A 19596-nucleotide genomic window follows, 5' to 3' on the forward strand; every position below is an offset into this window, starting at 1 on the left:
ATTTCATGAAAAAAGAAATACTAGTAGTATACAGATTTCATGAAAACTAGCATACATAATGAAATAGTTCTTTTTAACGGGTGAAGTAATTGAATACATATTGAAAAGGGAAATGGACAGTGAATATTCAATATTGATAGGGAGGGACAAACGGTGGGCGATGGCTGAGGTGAAAAAAAAAACATGCGAGAAAAAAAGGAAAAACGTGTGGACGTATCTTCGATTTTTGAATCCAAATTAATTACTAACACAAGGAGCCGCATTAGGATTAAAGTAGAAAAAGAAAGGTAGAATACAAATGGATTTGCTATTTAGTGAGTCTCTAGTGACCAAAAGTTGTAACACAAACACAAACATAAACACAATCACAAGTTCACAACAAAAACTCTCTCTCTCTCTCTCTACTGCTCTTCTTCCCTCGCCAGCTGTCTCTCTTGTTCCAAATCCAATCTACAATTTTACATCTCTCTCTCTCTCTCTCTCTAGGCTGTAGCTTATTTTCCCAAGTCCCAAACACCCCCTTATACATTACACAATACAATACAAAGATTCATCCAGTCTTTAAAATCTACCACATTGATGTCGGTTGGCTGATCTAGCTCTCGATCTGCTCGGCTCGATTGCATTCACACCCGTTGCTTCGATCTGCACCGGTAAGTCCATCTGATCTCCTTACATTTAGATCTTGCACTGCTTTGACGCTTTCTTCAATTTTCATTCACTCTAAATTCTCAATTCAGTTGCTTTTAATGGAATTATAAATAAATAAATGAAAATTAACTTTGAAATTTTGTAACTTTGTCTGTGAATTAGATACATATCGTTGTGGTTGTGGTTGGATTTTGATTTAGATCACAATGACGGCAGAGGTGGATGCGCACCGCGATGCCTGTGAATCTGAGGTGTCTAAAGGTGAGGTTTTGAATGTGAATGTGAATGTGAACGGGAACGAGAATGAGAATGGGAATGGGAATGGTAGTGTTAATGGGAATGGGATTTCCAAGGACGACGCCGACTCCTCATATGTGTTTGTGACCGGAGGCGATGCCATCATATCTGAGGATCCTGTTGAGTCATCTGATCTCAATGGCAGGGTTCAAAAAAATGGCAGCCTTCACATGGAGGTCAAGGTGGGAGAGAGTGTTTCTTCTCAGGAGGATACTCCCCAACCTCATTCACTAAACAAGGCTGCCGACGGGGAGATGACGATTGACGTTGCAGAGTCCATTCCACAGAATTCTCTTACAAATTGTGATATTCAAAGTGGCGAAGATCCGAAACTGGCCAAGGAGGTGCCCGTGGAAGATGCTTCAAGGGATCTCGGCCCAGAGTCGAAGCATGATTCAATTCCAACTCCGCTTGATAAGCAAGTTGTGAGTGATCCTGTGTCCAAGGTAATTGTGGACGGCTTGCCTGCTTGTCCTGCTCATGATAGCACTCCAGGAAATCCAGCTGAACAAAATGTATCTTCTGAAAATGGCCGAGCCTTGCCTGCCCCACTCATTTGTGAAAACGCCTCCTTCCAAGTTGAGAACAAGTTGGCAGCAGAAGTTGGCAATGGCACTGTCCCTGATCAAAGTACTGAAGATGGCTTGCTTATTGTTCATGCTCAAGAGGGCATTTCAGAGCCCGTAGTTACAGATGACTTGGTTGATGCACCTGATGAGAACGGGTCATGTGAAAATGCTGAGAGTTGTGAGAAAGTGCCTACTGAAAATGGTGAAAGCTTTTCAACTGTTGCTGATAATGATACAACAGGAAATCCAGATGTTGAAAACGAGGTTTCTCTACCTACTGAAGATGTTTCAACTTGCACTGTTGATGATGGGATGGCAGGGACTGATGTTGTAAACCTAAATGAGAAGAGTAGTGAAAGCCCTAGTCCTTGCCTTCTTGAGCATTCAAAATCAGAAATTGAAGCTGAGGGTGGGCCTGGTATAGAGGATACCTTGTCAAGTTTCCCAGTTAATGATGCAATATCAGAACTGAATTCCAAATTGGAAATTGAACCTGAGATTGTGCCCATCGGGGATGATACTCTGTCAACTTGCCCAGAAAGAGATGCAATCTCCCAACCCAATTTAAAATCAGAAGTTGAACCTGAGACTGCGTCCATTGTGGATGATACTCTGTCAAGTTGCCCAGCTAATACTGCAATATCAGAACCCAAATCAAAATCTGAAGTAGACTTTGAGACTGCGCCCATTGTGGATGATACTCTGTCAAGTTGCCCAGCTAATACTGCAATATCAGAACCCAAATCAAAATCTGAAGTAGACTTTGAGAGTGTGCCAATTGTGGATGATACTCTGTCAAGTTGCCCAGCTAATACTGCAATATCAGAACCCAAATCAAATTCTGAAGTAGACTTTGAGAGTGTGCCAATTGTGGATGAAGCTCTGTCAAGTTGCCCAGCTAATGATGCAATGCCAGAACCCAATTCAAAATCAGAAGTTGAATTTGAGAGTGCACCCATTGTGAGTGATACTCTGTCAAGTTGTCCAGCTAATGATGTGATATCAGAACCCAAGACCAGCCAGGATTCTATTGGTTGTGAAGAAAAGATATCTAATGATGCCGTGGATGTAGATTCTGGGTTGTCAAATTTGGAGGTTGAATGTGTTGCTAGCCCCCCTTTATCACTTGCTGAAAACAATTCAAATGAAGCTAGCTTGCCTGCTAAATCAGATGCTGATGACAAACCAGGGTCTGAAGTTCACAGTTCATCTGCTCTGAGAAGCAGAGATGTTCCTGAAGATGGTGGTACCACATCTGAATACAGGATTCTGAATGACTCTTCTGAGGAGAGTGGCAGGCCACTAAATTGCAACTTGGATGATGTACAAATTGATAGTGACGTTAAACCGACATGTGAGGTAGCGGAGTCCACTGACGGAATTCATAGATCTGAAGCCTCAACATCTTCCCAGGAAGTTTCCACTACTGATGTTTTGGAAGGACAGAATAAAGGTGCTGAGGTAGAAAAGAGGCCGTTCTACTTCTTGATTAGGGTTCCAAGATATGATGACGAAAATTTGAAAGAACAGATTAAACAAGCTCAGTTACACGTTGAAGAAAAAACTAAAAGCCGGGATGCTATTCGTTCCAAAATCCAAATGGAAAGGGTGAGGAATCTTTTGGAAATGGCTTCAACTGTATTTTATAGTTAGATTTTAGTATCTTCTCACATTAACTGTTGGGGTTCTTTCATGGCCAGGCCACTTGTAAGGAGTATTTTGACAATTTTGAAGCTGCTAGATCTGAAGAGAGAGCTGCACGAGACCTGTTTAAGGCCAAACGCCATGAAATGGATACTGTTCAATTAATGATTAACAAAGTGAAGAATGCCATGTCTGTTGAGGATATGGATAGCAAAGTAAGCGATCGATCGTCTACCCCTCAACACTATTGATTGCTGCCATAGATTTATATAGCATATTTGAATATGTTTGTAAGTATTGAATGTCTGTATTTTTTTATCTTTGTTTCATGAATAGATACGCAATATGGAACATACTATGCAGCATGAGACCCTGCCTTTGAAGGAAGAAAAGCAATATATTCGCGAAATCAAGCAAGTGAAGCAACTTCGTGAACAGCTCTCTTCTAGCCTGGGTAAGCAGGATGAAGTTCAACAAGCTTTAGACCAGAAAGACCATATTGAAGAGCGCTCAAAGGTAGTGTTTTCTAATTGTTTGTTATTTTCTATTTCTTATGTAGCCAGTATGGGGGATTGTTGTGTTAAATTGTTCATTTGGTGGTCATCATGAGATCTAATTCACTTAGAAACAACTAATCACCTTCGAATTTTAGTATACATTTTCTAGTAACCAAAAATAGAGATAAGACTGTTTGATACTGTAAGAGTTAGACAAAGTCTTGTCAGTGCCGCAGATGAGCTGTTCAGTTATTTATCTGATTTTCCATTATTACAGGTTCTGAGGAAGGAGATGGATCTACTCAGAAACAATCTTCTGAAAGCAGAGACAGTCACTCAAGCTGCTAAAAAGAAATTTAATGAAGAAAACAATATGCTGAATGAATTACTTTCTCAGTTTAGAGCTGCAGATGACATTCGTCAAGAAGCATACGCACATTTACAGAGTTTGAGGAAACAACAATATGACAAGGTGTTTGTATTCCCTAATTGCTTATTAGGATTATACTCTCACTCGCTCTCTCTCTCTACACATGCGCACACAGACAGACTGTGAAACATGTTTTACTGTTCCTTTGTATAATGTCACGTGTAAGGGGACATGTTTAAGGTTGCTTATACATGTTTTTCCAGTTGATAAATCATGTTTTTAATTGTACAATGCCTTTATCTCTTTGTTAACTTCACCCTTGAAATAAATAGATGCAAATTTAGAAAAGAAATACTAACCCCTTATTCCTTGAATCTGCAGAACAAATATTTTTGGAGGTATAAGGATGATGCAAAGGCTGCTACTAATTTAGCATTGAGTGGAAATAGGGAACAACTGCAGGATTTTTGTATCAAACAGGTTAGTTCATGGAGTCCTGTTTTGTGTGTGCGTGTGTGTGTTTCCCCAACCTATTTTGTTGAAGAATCTGGAAAAACAGCTTAAATGTGCATTGGCTGAAACTCAATTGTTTAGGTGGAAACGATTATGGAACTCTGGAATAAAAATGATGATTTCCGTAAAGAATATGTCAGATGCAACAACAGGAGCACACTGAGGAGATTGAGAACCTCAGATGGGCGCTCACTTGGTCCTGATGAGGAGCCCCCTATAATACCTGATATTGTTAGAGCAACCAAGGATAATTTGGCAACAGTGCTTTCTACTCCTGAACAAGCAAAACGAGTTCCCCCTGTGGAATCTGAAAAGCCAGATGACAAATCTGCAAAGAAGGTTGGTCAGCCAAAAATTGAGATAGCTAAAACCAAGAAGCCTGAGAAACCTGCTTCATCTGAAATTAGCCCAGCAACTGCTTCTGGAAGAAATGAGATTGAAGATGAAAAAGTAGAAGAACCTAAAGTAACAAAGGAGGAAGAAGAGTTGGCCAGAAAGGCAGAGGCATTGAGAAAGGAAGAAGCAGCAGCTAGGTTGAGAGAGCAGCGTAGGCTGGAGGAGAAGGCCAAAGCCAAGGAAGCACAAGAGAGGAAGAAAAGAATAACGGAGAAGGCCCAAGCCAGAGCTGCCATAAGAGCACAGAAGGAAGCTGAGGAGAAAGAGAAGGTAAAATTTCATCACTTTCTTTTCAGCTATATAAACTTCTCATAGGCATTGTAGATTTAGACATGTGGATCTCTGTTCCACCAGATGCAATATTCTAGCCTTCTAAGTATTGGCCCTGCACGACTTGTATCTTTTGCAGGAAAGGGAGAAGAGGGTGAAGAAGAAGGAAAGAAAGAAGGCAACTACAACAAAGGCCACAAATGGTATTAGTGAAGGAGATTCTGCTCCAGATCCAAGCTCAGACACCCCAACTGAAACTCCAGAGCAGTCTGAAACTAAAGAGAAACCTATCACCGTAACAAAGAGGTCTCAGAAATCATCGCAGTTCACAAAGCAAACCAAGGTAAAATCCATACCTCTGCCTCTTCGCAACCGCAGTAAGAGAAGGATGCAGCCTTGGATGTGGGTCCTCCTTACAGTTCTGGTTGTCTTGGCCTTGTTTTTCTTGGGCAATGGCGGCAGCTCCCATTTTAAATCTCTGCTTGATAAGTTTTTCTGAATACATGCACGTATTTAAATAGGTATTTAACAGAGTTTGTTGGGACATTCCCATAATATATAGGCAAATTCTTTTGTGCCCATCTGGGGATTTGTTTTCCTCTTGGTTTGCATTTAAGTGGCTTTTTCTTTCACACACTGATATAGATTGGTTTTCTTTATATGTGCGTGAAGAACAAAATGTCAAAAAAGAAAAAAAGGAACATTCAGTATGATAATAAATATTAATTATTTTTAGTTTGTTTCTATCTGTGTTCTCTCCATGTACGCTGCTCAAATTACATGAATGCTGTGAGTTCTTTTGCATTCTTTGCATGAATATTGATTTTATTGGCGTGGAACACAACGATTAAAGAGCAGAGCCCTTGTGAATATCTCATAAAGGAAGACTAAAAAGTTCCAAAGTTACTCCTTTTAACTTGCACTTTCTCATGTTATGACCCCAATAACAAAATTGAACTTCCATAAAAATTCAAACTCTCCAAACATTTTTAATAATACACAATTTCATCAATAATAAATAAATAAATATATATATATAATTTAATTGCCTTTGGCATAGCCCAAGTGGTGGGTGGGAAATTAAATTAGAATTAGGCTATGCCAGGAATTTGATTTCCTCCGTTGTAATAAAAAAGAATCAAGATATATCAACAAAAATCATCTAATTATCTTATTAGGCCATCTCCAGTCATATGGCTAAATGTAGTCCAAGGCTAAAAATTTAGCCCTCCAAAATATTAATTTTTTAAAGAACAGTGTATGGCTAAATTTTTCCATCTTCAGCCATGCAGAGCTATATTTTTAGGGTCCTTCATATTTTATTATTTTGAAAAAAACTATGGTACAACACTCATACATTTCACAACTATGTATTATTTAATTTAATTAAACTATTATTTAGAGATAATATTCCATGACCAAGAATTTTTTATAATTTTTTTACGAACTGAAAATATTTAAAAAGGCTTATATATATATATATATAGTTGACGTCATTAATGACGTCAGCACTTTTTAATGTTGGTTGTTGGATATGCATTTGCATGAGATGATTCGTGCTCTTGCCCACACTTGATAATTTATTTTCTTCAAAAGCACATGTATGGGTCCACAAAAAATTTGGCCTAGGACAAAGCTGGGCTACATGTGGACCTGTTGGAGGGCTAAAAGGCCAAAGTTGGCCAAAATTTTGTTTAGCCCATGGCTGGAGATGGCCTTAACTCCTAGAAAATTTCAGGGGCTAATTAATAAAAACGTGTTAAACTTAAAAAGACTATTTCCAAAGTATGAATTTATTTTATTTTAACCACAAGATGTGGTGCAGTTGGCAAACTACCACCTCCAGTTGGCGAGCTACCTGGTGCCTCAATGGCAAGGGTTCGAAATCCGTTGGAAGCATTTTGTGGTTAGGGCAAACCAAACCCTAAGCGGGGATTAATCCCACCCTTCAGGTTCAGGGACACCTTGTGGTATTTACCAAAAAAAGAATTTATTTTGGAATTTTTTAATAATAAAAAGTATGAATTGATTTTATGGTTTTTTAGGTTTGAATTAAAAAAATATATATTTTTGAAAAATGCATTCAAATACCACTATTAATGTACCAAAATTCTCAAATAGCATTATTATTGTAACAAATATTCCTACTATATCGACATGATCTCGATATGATGATGATATTATCCCATTATTTTAATAGCAAACAATCTCATTAGAGTTTCACATTTCAGTTTCATAAAGTTATTCCTAATAATCCTACTAATTATGGAGAAATTCATAATGTCATTTGGAGCTATAAAAAGGAATGGTTTTTATTTTTTATTTTTAAATAATCAGAAAGATACTTCGTTCACTAAAAATTAGCACAGAATACAACCCATCTATGAGTAAAAAAAAAAACTGGAAAAACATGATAATGACCTCATTAAAATCTTGACTTAAAAAACCCTCAAAGAAAGGAATAATAATATATAGATACACGCGTTAGATACATTGGGATGTTACCGACCAGATGCATAGTAGTAGTTAGTGCTGTATGAGTAGAGTAGAGCTGGTCTGACTGATTCCCATCCCTACACGTCGCTGAATGAGTCCGGACCGGACGCTGAGACTTTTCTCTTCTTTTTTTTATTTTATTTTATTTATTTTAAAGTTTCATTTTTATGAAAGAAAAAAGGAGAATTGAATCGTTTAATTCTTCAATTCGAAGACACGGGCCCATCAGGCAATACGCCAGGCATGCCATATAGGACGGGAGGAGACAAAACTGTACTTGTCCATCTTTATCATCTCATGACACACATTTCATTCATGGAATCGAACTGATGAGGTTGCTAATTTCTTAATTAGTTATTAGATGATTAATTTGTTAGTTAATTAGATGGTTGATGTGTGAATTCAGCCAGATCATTCGGAGCAGGACTTGGGTTGGGGGCCACTTACGGAGTTCAACTTTCCTGTTTTCCTTTTCCCTGTGCCCACCTTGTTTCCCTCTTATTTTTCTAACACGTGTCCTGTTAACTAACGGAAGGTTAACTCTGTTTAATATGTCAATTTTATTAAAATTTTATCAAATAATTTGTTCATCTTCATCTTCCCTTTTATTAAAAAAAAATAAAAATTCTTCACTGCCCCAAGCCTCCCTATCTCTCTCTTTGAATTTCTGCACCATATCAAGATAGTCTGAACTCAACCCGACCTCTTCTCCCACTTGGAATGCATCATCAACCACTGCCATAGCTCTCTCTGTTCCTTTTGAATTTTTTAATGTCTTTAAACTTGTTACTTTGATCGGTCGATCATCAACGAGACAAAGCCTGAGAACAATCGCGCCTCGAGATCACTATGGAGAAAACGAAATTTATAGTTTTTTATACCAAAAATTAAAAAATTAAAATAGTTCTAAGTTCTCACAACGTTTTGGGGTTTTTGTTTTGGGATTTAGTAGTGAGAGAGTCGAGAGTGTGATGACGAAAGGTGCGCGCTTCTTGTTCCAAATTTGTTTCCTCTCAAAACCTTCATATTCAGATCTTCACCATGAGAGAGAGAGAGAGAGAGAGAGAGAGAGAGTGTGTGTGTGTGTGTGTGTGTGTGTGGATTGGGGGGGAGGGGGCTATGGTCGGCTATTGCGTTTTTGCTTGGGTCGCTACTGGGTTTCTGTTTTTTTATATATTTCTTTTCATTTTATTGTCATTTTATTTTTCATTTTATTCAAAGTTAACAACGCTGTGTTTCATGTTAAGAGAGAGGATATGTGTCAAAAGAATAAGGGGGAAACAAGGCGGGCACAAGAAAAAGGGAAACAGGAAAATTGGACTCCCACTTACGTGCCAGAGACACCAAGGGATGTGGATGTGGCTTCTTCTTGTTCTCTCTCTCTGTCTCTCTGTCTCTCTGTCTCTGTCTCTGTCTCTGTCTCTCTCTCTCTCTCTCTCTCTATATATATATATATCCCTTCTATTGATATATTCTTTAAATAATTTTATTTGAGGAACATCCTTTAAGAAGGTATCCTATGGATTTTTTTTCAACGATCCAAACCTTCTATTTTTAGGTTTTCATTCATAGATCATACTTGCAAAAAATTAGACAAATCGGAAACCGTTTCAATATCCAATTGTGTCCTACAAAATCAATGAACACAATATTTCAAGAAAGTACTAAAATTTCAATAATTCAATTGAGTGGTCAAATGATATTAGATTCAAGTTTTTTTTTTGTTTTTTTAGAGGTGATCTTTGAATGATTATCTAAAACATAGATGGTTTGGATTAGTGAAATACAATGCGAAGTGGGCCCTACAAGGGTGTCTATCAAATAAGCTTATTTGAGAGATCTTTCAATGGAAGCTCAATCATTTAAACAAGCATATTAACTTATAAGCATAATGAATAAGAACAAGAACCATAATTGAAATTTGAAAACTAATTAAACTTGAAAACTTAAAATAAGCAATTTTCTGACAATGAAAAATAAATTACAATTAAGAAAAACATAAAGGAAAATTTAGCAAAACGGTTTTGTTACAACAATTGAGAATTGAAAAGAAAAACTAAGAGAATTTGAGGGAGAATAGGTAGAGGAGTTCTAGAGAGATGTTTGAGAGCTCCCCCCTTGGGGTGTGTTTGTAAGCTTGGAGAACCCACTATTTATAGGCCTAAGGGAAGTAAAAATATGATTTGAGTATTGCCTCTACCTACAACACTCACTTCACCAATTTTACCTAACTTCCCCATAAAAAACAATAGCTCATTATGCATATGTCATGCATGACAATGCACTGCAGTCTTCTTGTAGGCTCGTTTTGGGCTTGTTCCTCTATTCTGAAAATTCTGGAAAAATATGGATCTTGAAGCATTTTGTCTTATCTTTTCAACAATATGTAGAAGCACAAATTTAACTATAAAAAAAAAACAAAATCATAAGCTACAAGGGTACAAAATGATACGTAATTATGCACTGATCAATTTACTTGGCCTTGATTATTTTATTCTAGATAATCCACATATCAGATCGAAACAATCTCAAAATCAACAATAACTTTTTTACACAAAATAGTGTTATCCACATTTCACAAGTTTTTCAGCTCCTCGCGTAGGAAAAATAAATCAATCCAACAATGCATGCCCACACCACTTAGAGCATCCACAGTGGGGGGTGTAAATTCGGGGGTGTAAAGCCACTTTTACATCCCCTTTACACCTCCGGGGGGTGTAAATATGTTTTTTGCTCCAGTGGGGGGATGTAAATTCGGGGGTGTAGCCGTGGGTCCCAGCCTTTTATATTGACTTTTCTTCATTTTTCTTCTCTTTTCTCGGGTGGGTCTTGCCTGCAAAAGATGTAAAAATGGATGTAAATATACATTTTATTTTACATCCCCATGGTGGTGATGTATATTTACATCCATTTACATCTCACCATTTGAGACTATTCCGGTGACTCGGGGTGTATATTTAACATACACCCCTATATACACCCCCCACTGTGGATGCTCTTATTCACACACTGAATTAAGACCCGAAGAAACAGTTTGCATTTTGTTTGCATGGAATGGAATGGACTGGAATGAATGAATCAGTTTCGTATTTTTTGAAATGACCAGTAAGTACTTGTGTATGCATGCCAGCTGGAACGTGGCAGACATACAAGTACAATTACAACACATACATGCATGAAGGATCCAAAGCAACATCCCTATTTTGCATATATATATATATATATATCATATTTGCCATTTCCAAGCACATATAAGATCTTCTTAAGTAATTATCTCTTTATTTATCAAAATCTCGACATTGAAAACCCAAAATGTAAAATTAAAAACAGAAAAAATATCTTTAATAAACAAAAGTACTCATCACCCCAACTTGCGCGAGTAGAGTAGGTGATATATTTTCTAGGATCTAGAAGGCCAAGCCAAGTCAAAATTCAACTGCACAGAAATCAAGGAGAAATGTTCATCCTTGTGTTGGTGATCAAAATTGAAAAACAAAACAACTTTTATTATATCTTTTGTGGGAGGAGAGGTGTGTTTGAATTCATGCCCCTCCCCTCCTATTATCAGAAAACTATATATCTATGCATTAACCTCTTTTTTCTTCAACTCTAAAATTCCGTTTCGCTTATCTGCAAAAGAAAAAAGAAAAAGAAGAAGAAGAAGAAAAATAGGTCTTTGTGTGGGTTGTGATTCATGAGTTAGAAGGAGAGTTGAACCCTTCTTCTCTCTTCACTAGTATTGCTAATGATGTGTGAGTTGTTACAAGAGTCAAGCAGATCTTAATAGACAAAATTTCAATACCCGACTTTGAGTGTAGACTTAGGAGGTTAAATCGGCTGCATTTGTCCTTTGTTGGAAAAAATTGTTGAATTTAACTTTTCATTTTTGTCAACCAGGTGAATGACATTAACTTAGTTTTCAACAAAGAAATAAGACATCAAATTAGTTTACTATTCTATACGTAACTAGTTTGGCAATGAAGTTAAGAATATTAATTATTGTCATCACATTCACATTCACATTCACACAATTTCATTCACATCATGTATACTGTATACAGTAACAGTAGTTAGTAGGGAATTAGGAAAGTGGACTGGGAATGGAATGATCTGGTCTGCCTGCCGCATGCAAACCATGGCCCCCAAGTAGTCCCCTCTACAGCACAAGGCTAGTTTCGTAAATTGTTACTTATATGGAATTCGTATGAACCCCCTCCTTCTCAATCCTCATCTCAATCTCAATCTCAATCCTCATCTCATCCCTCATCTGATGTCATCTCATTTACAAGAGACATTACAGAAAAGTACGGTAGTACAAACATGTAGCGTTCACATGTTAAAATAAAAATGAATATCTATTGATATTATTTTATATCATTTACTCCTATTATAATACATGACCGTAATATTGTACAATTCTATAATTTCTTTATCTATAAAGTCGAAGAGGAAGAGAGTAAAAGAGGATGATAAATAATTTTTTTGGTCGAAAGATAAATAAAAATTGGTAGTGTTGTATTATTTATGGTTCACCTTACAACACGCAGCGCGAGTGAGCGTAAAAAAATCTTCATTGCTCTTTACGCCTTTGGACCTTCCTTCCATCCACATAAAAAAAATAAAAATGTTGGGAAAAATAATAATAAAAATAAAATAGAAAAATGAAAAAGGTAGTTCATCAGAAGACGATAAAACTAATGGTTAATAGTACATTAGTACATTTGAGAAATACTAATAATATAGGTGGTGTGGTGGAAGCAATCAAGGAAAGGTCTTGGATTCTTCGTTTGGTCCTTGGGCGGCCCTCAATTCCACCCCAAGGTTGCTCGAATTTACGCTTTGCTGCCATTCACCGAAAGAAAAAGTTTGTAGCAAGCAAGGACAGGGAGAAGAAGAAGAAAAAAGTTAGGGACTTGGAGTCTGGAGAGAGAAAAGTAAAAGAAAAGTTTGCCCAATACACGGAGAGAGAGAGAGAGAGAGAGAAGAAAAGAGAAGAGATTTGAGTTTGTTCTCATCAGCCGGATCTTCAGATTTGCAGCTGTTAACGGTTTCAGATTTGGTTTGTTATCGGACGAAGACGCAGACACAGAATCAGTCTTTTGATTTCTTCTGTTATTGTTTCTGCGATTTACAAGAGAAGAGGCAGCTAGCTACCTAGCTTTGTTGGTGTTGCTGTTTTTGTGCTGAGATGACTAGTCAAAAGAAGAAGACTCAGAACTTGGATGACATTTAGATCGGACGTCGATCGGAGTTAATCTAAAACGAAGAGGGTTTGGTTTTGATTGTTCATTTCTCAGTGACAGTTTTTCAGTTTATTTCTCTGGAGACGCAAAGTGAAGATTTTTGGGTAGAAAGATGTGGATAGATTGTAGATTTCTGTGAAGGTATGCAATTTATTTCGCTAAATTTTTTCCGATTTGGTACGCAGCAAGCTTTGCTTTTTATTCGCCGACTCACACACCTATTTCTTTGAACTAAGCTAAAAACAGAAAATAAAAATAAAAATAAAAATAAAATGGTTGCCGTCAGATAAAAAAAATAAAAATTTAGGAACTACTCAATCTTTGCGTGAAACTTGCGTACATGACTTGAAATGATTTGTTGTGTAGGATGAAGGTTGATATTTTATGGTTTGTAGCTTTTGAGTTGTGAATGATTTGTTCAAAGCAGTTATTGACTTTGTCCAATTTTTGTGCTGCCTAGAATTTTCTGTGTTTTGGGTTGTCTTGAATCTGGGATGGAAGACGTTGGTGGCCAAGTTGCTGCCCCAATTTTCATTCATCAAACGCTCTCGGGCCGGTTCTGCGATGTGCCGGCCATGGCGAGGAAGCGCGATCTCCCTTACCAGGGCTCCAATTATCAACACCCTCACTCGCAGCAGCCGCGCTTCACAACCGCAGGGAACAACTGGAATCCTAACGTTTGGGACTGGGACAACGTGAGATTCGTTGCCAAGCCACTGGACACCGAGATGCTGCATCTGGGTAGTTCCAGAACAGAGCAGGGGAAGAAAGAGGAAGCTTCCGGGGCTGTGAAGAACACTGCGGAAGATGAAGATGATGAGAGCCTTCAATTAAATCTCGCCGGGGGCTTGACCTCTGTGGAGGAGCCCATGCCCCGGCCCAACAAAAGGGTCCGCTCTGGATCTCCAGGGAATGGCAGCTATCCTATGTGCCAAGTTGATAACTGTAAGGAAGATCTGTCGAATGCCAAGGACTACCATCGCCGGCATAAAGTTTGTGAGATTCACAGTAAAGCCACTAAAGCCCCTGTTGCCAAGCAGATGCAGAGGTTCTGCCAGCAGTGCAGCAGGTTAAATATCCATTCCTTTTGCCCTAAATTTCTTAATGATTGTATTTGTCTCTACTGATTTCCTGATTTGATTTCGCCCTTACCAAAAGATCTCTCAATTTGTAGATCTTTTTAGAAGTTCTCTTTATCTATTATTTTGCAAGAAGTTTGGTTTACATAAATGGCAAATGTTTTTTTTTGTTTGTTTTGGTTTCTTTCTATTTCCTTTTCCTTTTTATGGGGCGATTTTGCTTGCTCTAAAGTTGTAATCTTTGTTTGTTGTTGCAGGTTTCACCCCCTTTCAGAGTTTGATGAGGGGAAGAGAAGTTGTAGACGGAGACTTGCTGGGCATAACCGGCGAAGAAGGAAAACCCAACCAGAGGATGTTACCTCACGGCTCACTCTCCCAGGAGACAGGGATAACAAAAGCATTGGAAATTTGGATATCGTCAACTTGCTAGCTGCTATAGCTCGTCCACAAGGTAACAAGACTATGGTTGAGTTCATTGATGTTATCTCTCCAGTGGTCCAATGCTAAATTTATGTACTCAAATTTATAGGGAAAAATGATGTCAGAAATATCAACTGCTCATCAGTACTGGACAGAGAGCAGCTCCAGATTCTTAGTAAGATAAATTCATTACCTTTGCCAGCAGACCTTGCTGCAAAGTTGCCTAATCTCGGAAGTTTAAATAGGAAAGCTGTGGAACTACTTGCTTTAGATCTTCAAAACAAATTGAATGGAAGAACATCTGCATCAACTGTTGACTTGCTTACTGTACTATCAGCTACTCTTGCAGCTTCTTCTCCTGAAGCTCTAGCAATGTTATCTCAAAAGAGCAGCCAGAGCAGTGACAGTGAGAAAACTAAGTTGACCTGCTCTGACCAGGCAGCTGGTCCCAATTTGCACAAGATACCTACACAGGAGTTTAATTCCGCGGGGGGAGAGAGAAGTAGTACTAGTTACCAGTCTCCCATGGAGGATTCAGACTGCCAGGTTCAAGAAACTCGCGTTAATTTACCTTTGCAGCTATTTAGCTCTTCACCTGAGAATGATAGCCCGCCAAAACTGGCTTCTTCTAGAAAGTATTTCTCTTCTGACAGTAGTAATCCGACTGAGGATAGGTCTCCTTCATCTTCCCCTCCTGTTGTGCAAACTCTGTTTCCAATGAAGAGTATGGCTGAAACTGTGAAGTCTGAGAAATTGTCAATAAGCAAAGAGATTAATGCAAACCCCGACTCTGGCAGGACTCGTGGCTGTAACATGCCTTTTGATCTTTTTAGAGGGTCAAATAGAGGCGCTGATGCTAGCTCCATTCAAAGTTTTCCGCATCAAGCTGGTTATACTTCTTCTGGTTCGGATCATTCACCTTCTAGCTTGAATTCTGATCCTCAGGTACTGATGAATTACAACCGTTTGCTTTATATATGTACTTTGGTTTACCTCAGGTCTGTATGTGAACCTATTGGATGTTGATCTACCAGTTATTGTGGGATTGAATTGATTGTATTGTCCCTTGACAGGATCGCACTGGAAGAATATTATTTAAACTATTTGATAAGGATCCAAGCCATTTACCAGGGTCATTGCGGACACAGGTGAAGAGTTTATGGTTCATTTTGACTCACATCATAAACTTGTAAAATTTATTTTTCTAGGAGTATCTTACATTGTTAGTTTCTCTTTTCTCTTACTCTTAGATATACAATTGGCTTTCCAACAGTCCATCTGAAATGGAGAGCTACATAAGGCCTGGTTGTGTGGTTCTATCAGTTTATGTGTCAATGTCGTCTGCTGCCTGGGAGCAAGTGAGTGAATTGTTGTAATGCTGATCAGCAATTTTTTTGTTAGTTCTTTTGCTGACAACTTGTAGGGCATGTTTATTATTTCAGTTTGAAGGAAACCTGGTTCAGCGTGTCAGTTCTTTGGTTCAAAGTTCAGATTCTGATTTTTGGAGAAGTGGGAGGTTTTTAGTTCATACAGGCAGGCAATTAGCATCACACAAAGATGGTAAGCACTATTCGGTAGTGGTGGTTTTTGATTACTTTGTTTCATGCTGCTTTTGGGATTGTTTTCAACAAGGTGCTTGCACTTTTTGTTTCTAAAGAGCACCTAACTGAGTGATTCTACTTATTTTCAGTAGCTCTTATATACAGTTGGAGAAAACACTTCTTTAATAACTTTTTCTTCAGCAGCTTCTTAAAAGCCATAGCAATCCTAAGATGGTCTATTATTCTATTCACCTTTATTTGTTGATGTTTTCCAAAGTGGTTTAGGATGATATATACTGCATATGAATTGTAGGAGATAGTGGTTATATGCAGTCACATATAAAAGTATGACTTGTGTGTCATTGCCTTGTAATTTTCTCCTGAGTTTTGTTCATGTGGAATCAATTTTCAGGAAAGATTCGTATATGCAAAGCCTGGAGATCATGTAGTTCCCCAGAGTTGATCTCTGTGTCCCCTTTGGCTGTTGTGGGTGGGCAAGAAACCTCTCTTGTATTAAGGGGCAGAAATCTGACTAATCTTGGAACCAGGTAAGTACAATTTTCTTTCTGTTTGAGATTCTTCTGTTAATTTCTTCTCTGTTTCTGAAAGTGTTAGATTCCAATCATGCAGGATTCATTGCACATATCTGGGTGGTTACACATCAAAGGAAGCTACAAGATCAACATATCATGGAACAATGTATGATGAGATAAACTTGGGCAGTTTCCAAGTTCATGATGCATCTCCTGGTGTTCTAGGTCGCTGTTTCATAGAGGTAACACTACAATTGGTTTGTTTGTAATTGTTGTTTTGGAAATCTGAAGTAGAATGCTTAATAAGTTTGTGTTGTACTGACCTTTGCTAATATAAACAGGTGGAAAATGGTTTTAAGGGCAACGGCTTTCCGGTGATAATAGCTGATGCTACAATCTGTAGAGAATTGAGACTCCTTGAGTCGGTGTTTGATGCAGAAGCAAAAGCATGTGATGTAATTTCAGAAGATGAAAATCATGATTATGGACGGCCCACGTCAAGGGAGGAAGTCCTTCACTTCTTGAATGAGCTTGGGTGGCTCTTCCAACGCAAAAGGATCTGTTCAATGCTTCAAGAGCCCCGTTATTCACTTGGCCGTTTCAAATTCTTACTGACATTCACCGTTGAGAAAGATTGTTGTGTGTTGGTCAAAACTCTTCTAGACATACTGTTTGAAAGAAATTTAGATGGTGAAGGGCTGTCGGGAGAGTCATTGGGGATGCTGTTAGACATCCAGCTTTTGAACCGGGCAGTAAAAAGGAGGTGTAGGAAGATGGTTGACTTGCTTGTTAATTATTCTGTAATTAGCAGTGACAAGAGATATATTTTTCCACCCAATCTTGCTGGACCTGGTGGCATGACACCTCTTCATTTGGCTGCCTGTATGTCGAATACGGATGACATGATTGATGCTTTGACAAATGACCCGCAGGAGGTAATAAAAAATAACTGTTGGCTCTTTCTGTGGGTTGCTCATCTAAAGTTGTTTGAACATAATGCCTGATTCCATTTTATAGATTTTGATTGTATGCTTTTCTGATGGATGCTATAAAACTTATTATCAGTTTTACAGATACGCTGACATAGATTATGATGTTTCCTTTTGTTTCACCTTTTCCCTCTAGATCGGATTGAACTGCTGGAATTCCCTTTTGGATGCTAATGGGCAGTCTCCATACGCTTATTCTCTGATGAGGAATAACTACTCGTATAACAAGTTGGTGGCTCGTAAACTTGCTGACAGAAGAAATAGTCAGGTTACTGTGACAATTGGAAATGAGATAGAGCAACCTCAGATGACTATGGAGCTGGAGCATAGGACAAGTACACGATTCAGACAAGGTAGTGGATCATGTGCCAAGTGTGCAATGGCAGCATCAAAATACAGCAGGAGGGTTCCAGGTGCTCAAGGCTTGCTTCAGCGCCCCTTCATTCATTCTATGCTTGCCATAGCTGCTGTTTGTGTATGTGTCTGCCTGTTCTTGAGAGGCTCCCCAGACATTGGTTTAGTTGCTCCTTTCAAGTGGGAGAATTTGGATTTCGGCACAATTTAATCTTTATAGGATAAGAATTACGGATTAAGATAAGAGCAGTGAACTTTGGGTTGATGGGCACCTTCCAGATTAGTTTGCATGTCATGATGCAAATCTGGAGAAAAGAAAGGATTTGTGCTAACAACCCATTAAAGAGGGAACCTAGGGGTTGGGCTGGGGCTGGGGCTGGGGCTTTGATGGCAAGTCTGATAAGCAACACAATTCTGGGTCAGCAGAGGTATTTGGTGATTTCGATGCTGCATGTTTATTTCTAACAGATCTGAGATTTGGGCAATCTTGGGTTATGCTCTTCCTTTTGCTCATTTGGGTTGGAAAATAGGTGAATTTCTTTGTCTTTCTCCCCTTCAAACGTAGAAACTCTTCTGCTCTCAGAGACCCCCGCTCGCATGTAATGTATGTTTCATGTTGGATGAGATGAAACAATGGAGATAGGGCAGATGGTAAAAATTTTCATGGTTAGCATGGAAACGTTGATGAAGGAAAACTAGTGGAGACCCGAAGAGAGAAAAAGTGAAGGTGGATAAAAACTAAGCAGTTATACCGTAATTAGAGGTTTGACATGTGGTTAATATATATGGGTTTTCCCTTCTAGATTTCGCTGCTATTTAATTTATGGACATAAGTCTTAAGTTATTTGTGTATTGATTTTGTCACTGTAGAGTTGATCTATGGAGGATCAGTCACAGAGAGGACAATTTCATCATATGACGGACGCAAGAAATTTGATTATAGTTTATCTAAGATAAGAGGCAGGTGCTGGGTGGTGTATTTTTTTTGCATTCTAGATTTTATTTTCATTTTTTGGGTGTAAATTTCAAGAGATTGATATTATTTAACAAGCGGTGAAGGCGTTGTCTCTTTCTTCTTGGACTTTGCTTTTTGGATAGGGACGATTAGTTGGTTGCAAAATCATATGCTAATTGCCAAATTTTGACTGACTTTTAAGAGGTAAAAAACTGTAGGATCTGTATTAGGAATGGGTATCAATCTGGCCGAATTGATTAAATTAACTGCTATAAATCGGAATTGATTAAATTAACTGCTATAAATCGTAATTACAGGTTTGGTATGGTTTTGACTAAGAAAAAGTCAAATAGTTTAAAAATCAAATTGGACTGTATATGATTTGGTTTGGTTTGGATTTGAGTTTTTGTCAATCCACCTAAATTAAATTGGACCGTACTTGTATATTTGTTTATTTATATTTTATTTTGTAAGTGTAGTCCTCTAATTAGATAATAACTAGATATAGATATTGAATTTGAAGTTTGATGAACTTTTGGGGTAATTGATATTTGACTGTAGCTTTATGGTCATTTATGGTATGTTGAATTTTATGATGGTTTGATACGGCATAAAATGAAGAAAAAAAAAAGTAGCAAGTTGTGAATTTTTGGGGTTGTAATTGGGCTAATAATGTTGAAAAATGCAAAAGGAAAAAGAATTAAGCTTAGGCCCAAATCGGCCGAACCAAACCGAATCAAATCGAACTAGACCATCTTAAATTGATTTGGTTTAGTTCG

General features: G+C 38.1%; 2 protein-coding genes across 3 annotated transcripts; both read left to right on the forward strand.

Moving 5' to 3' along the window:
* Nucleotides 1-323: 323 nt before the first annotated feature.
* On the forward strand, nt 324-5951 carry LOC110758086 (calponin-like domain protein). Of its 2 annotated transcripts, none has more exons than XM_021959878.2 (8): nt 324-653; nt 814-3125; nt 3218-3376; nt 3498-3677; nt 3936-4130; nt 4410-4508; nt 4623-5207; nt 5347-5951. In XM_021959878.2, exons 2-8 carry the CDS (start codon nt 858-860, stop codon nt 5704-5706), a joined length of 3846 nt encoding a protein of 1281 aa, XP_021815570.2. In that variant the 5' UTR covers nt 324-653; nt 814-857; the 3' UTR covers nt 5707-5951. The 2 variants fall into 2 exon arrangements, with proteins under 2 accessions (XP_021815570.2, XP_021815572.2); XM_021959880.2 differs by having other exon boundaries at nt 868-3125.
* Nucleotides 5952-12450: 6499 nt separating this feature from the next.
* LOC110758082 (squamosa promoter-binding-like protein 14) lies at nt 12451-18934 on the forward strand. Its single transcript, XM_021959875.2, has 11 exons — nt 12451-13087; nt 13407-14015; nt 14283-14476; nt 14555-15390; nt 15519-15593; nt 15696-15803; nt 15888-16005; nt 16399-16534; nt 16617-16761; nt 16861-17454; nt 17645-18934. Exons 2-11 carry the CDS (start codon nt 13441-13443, stop codon nt 18071-18073), a joined length of 3210 nt encoding a protein of 1069 aa, XP_021815567.1. The 5' UTR covers nt 12451-13087; nt 13407-13440; the 3' UTR covers nt 18074-18934.
* The last annotated feature ends 662 nt before the right edge of the window (nt 18935-19596 follow it).

This window comes from Prunus avium, chromosome 5 (assembly GCF_965620075.1).
Source record: "Prunus avium chromosome 5, drPruAviu1.hap1.1, whole genome shotgun sequence".
In the NCBI taxonomy this organism is placed as follows: domain Eukaryota; kingdom Viridiplantae; phylum Streptophyta; class Magnoliopsida; order Rosales; family Rosaceae; genus Prunus; species Prunus avium.

Coding starts and splice junctions, on each gene's coding strand:
- LOC110758086 (XM_021959878.2), top strand. CDS start 858: ATGACGGCAGAGGTGGATGCGCACCGCGATGCCTGTGAATCTGAGGTG. Junction 3,126..3,217: donor CCAAAATCCAAATGGAAAGG/GTGAGGAATCTT, acceptor TTTCATGGCCAG/GCCACTTGTAAGGAGTATTT. Junction 4,509..4,622: donor AGGATTTTTGTATCAAACAG/GTTAGTTCATGG, acceptor TCAATTGTTTAG/GTGGAAACGATTATGGAACT.
- LOC110758082 (XM_021959875.2), top strand. CDS start 13,441: ATGGAAGACGTTGGTGGCCAAGTTGCTGCCCCAATTTTCATTCATCAA. Junction 15,804..15,887: donor CGTCTGCTGCCTGGGAGCAA/GTGAGTGAATTG, acceptor TTATTATTTCAG/TTTGAAGGAAACCTGGTTCA. Junction 17,455..17,644: donor TGACAAATGACCCGCAGGAG/GTAATAAAAAAT, acceptor TTTTCCCTCTAG/ATCGGATTGAACTGCTGGAA.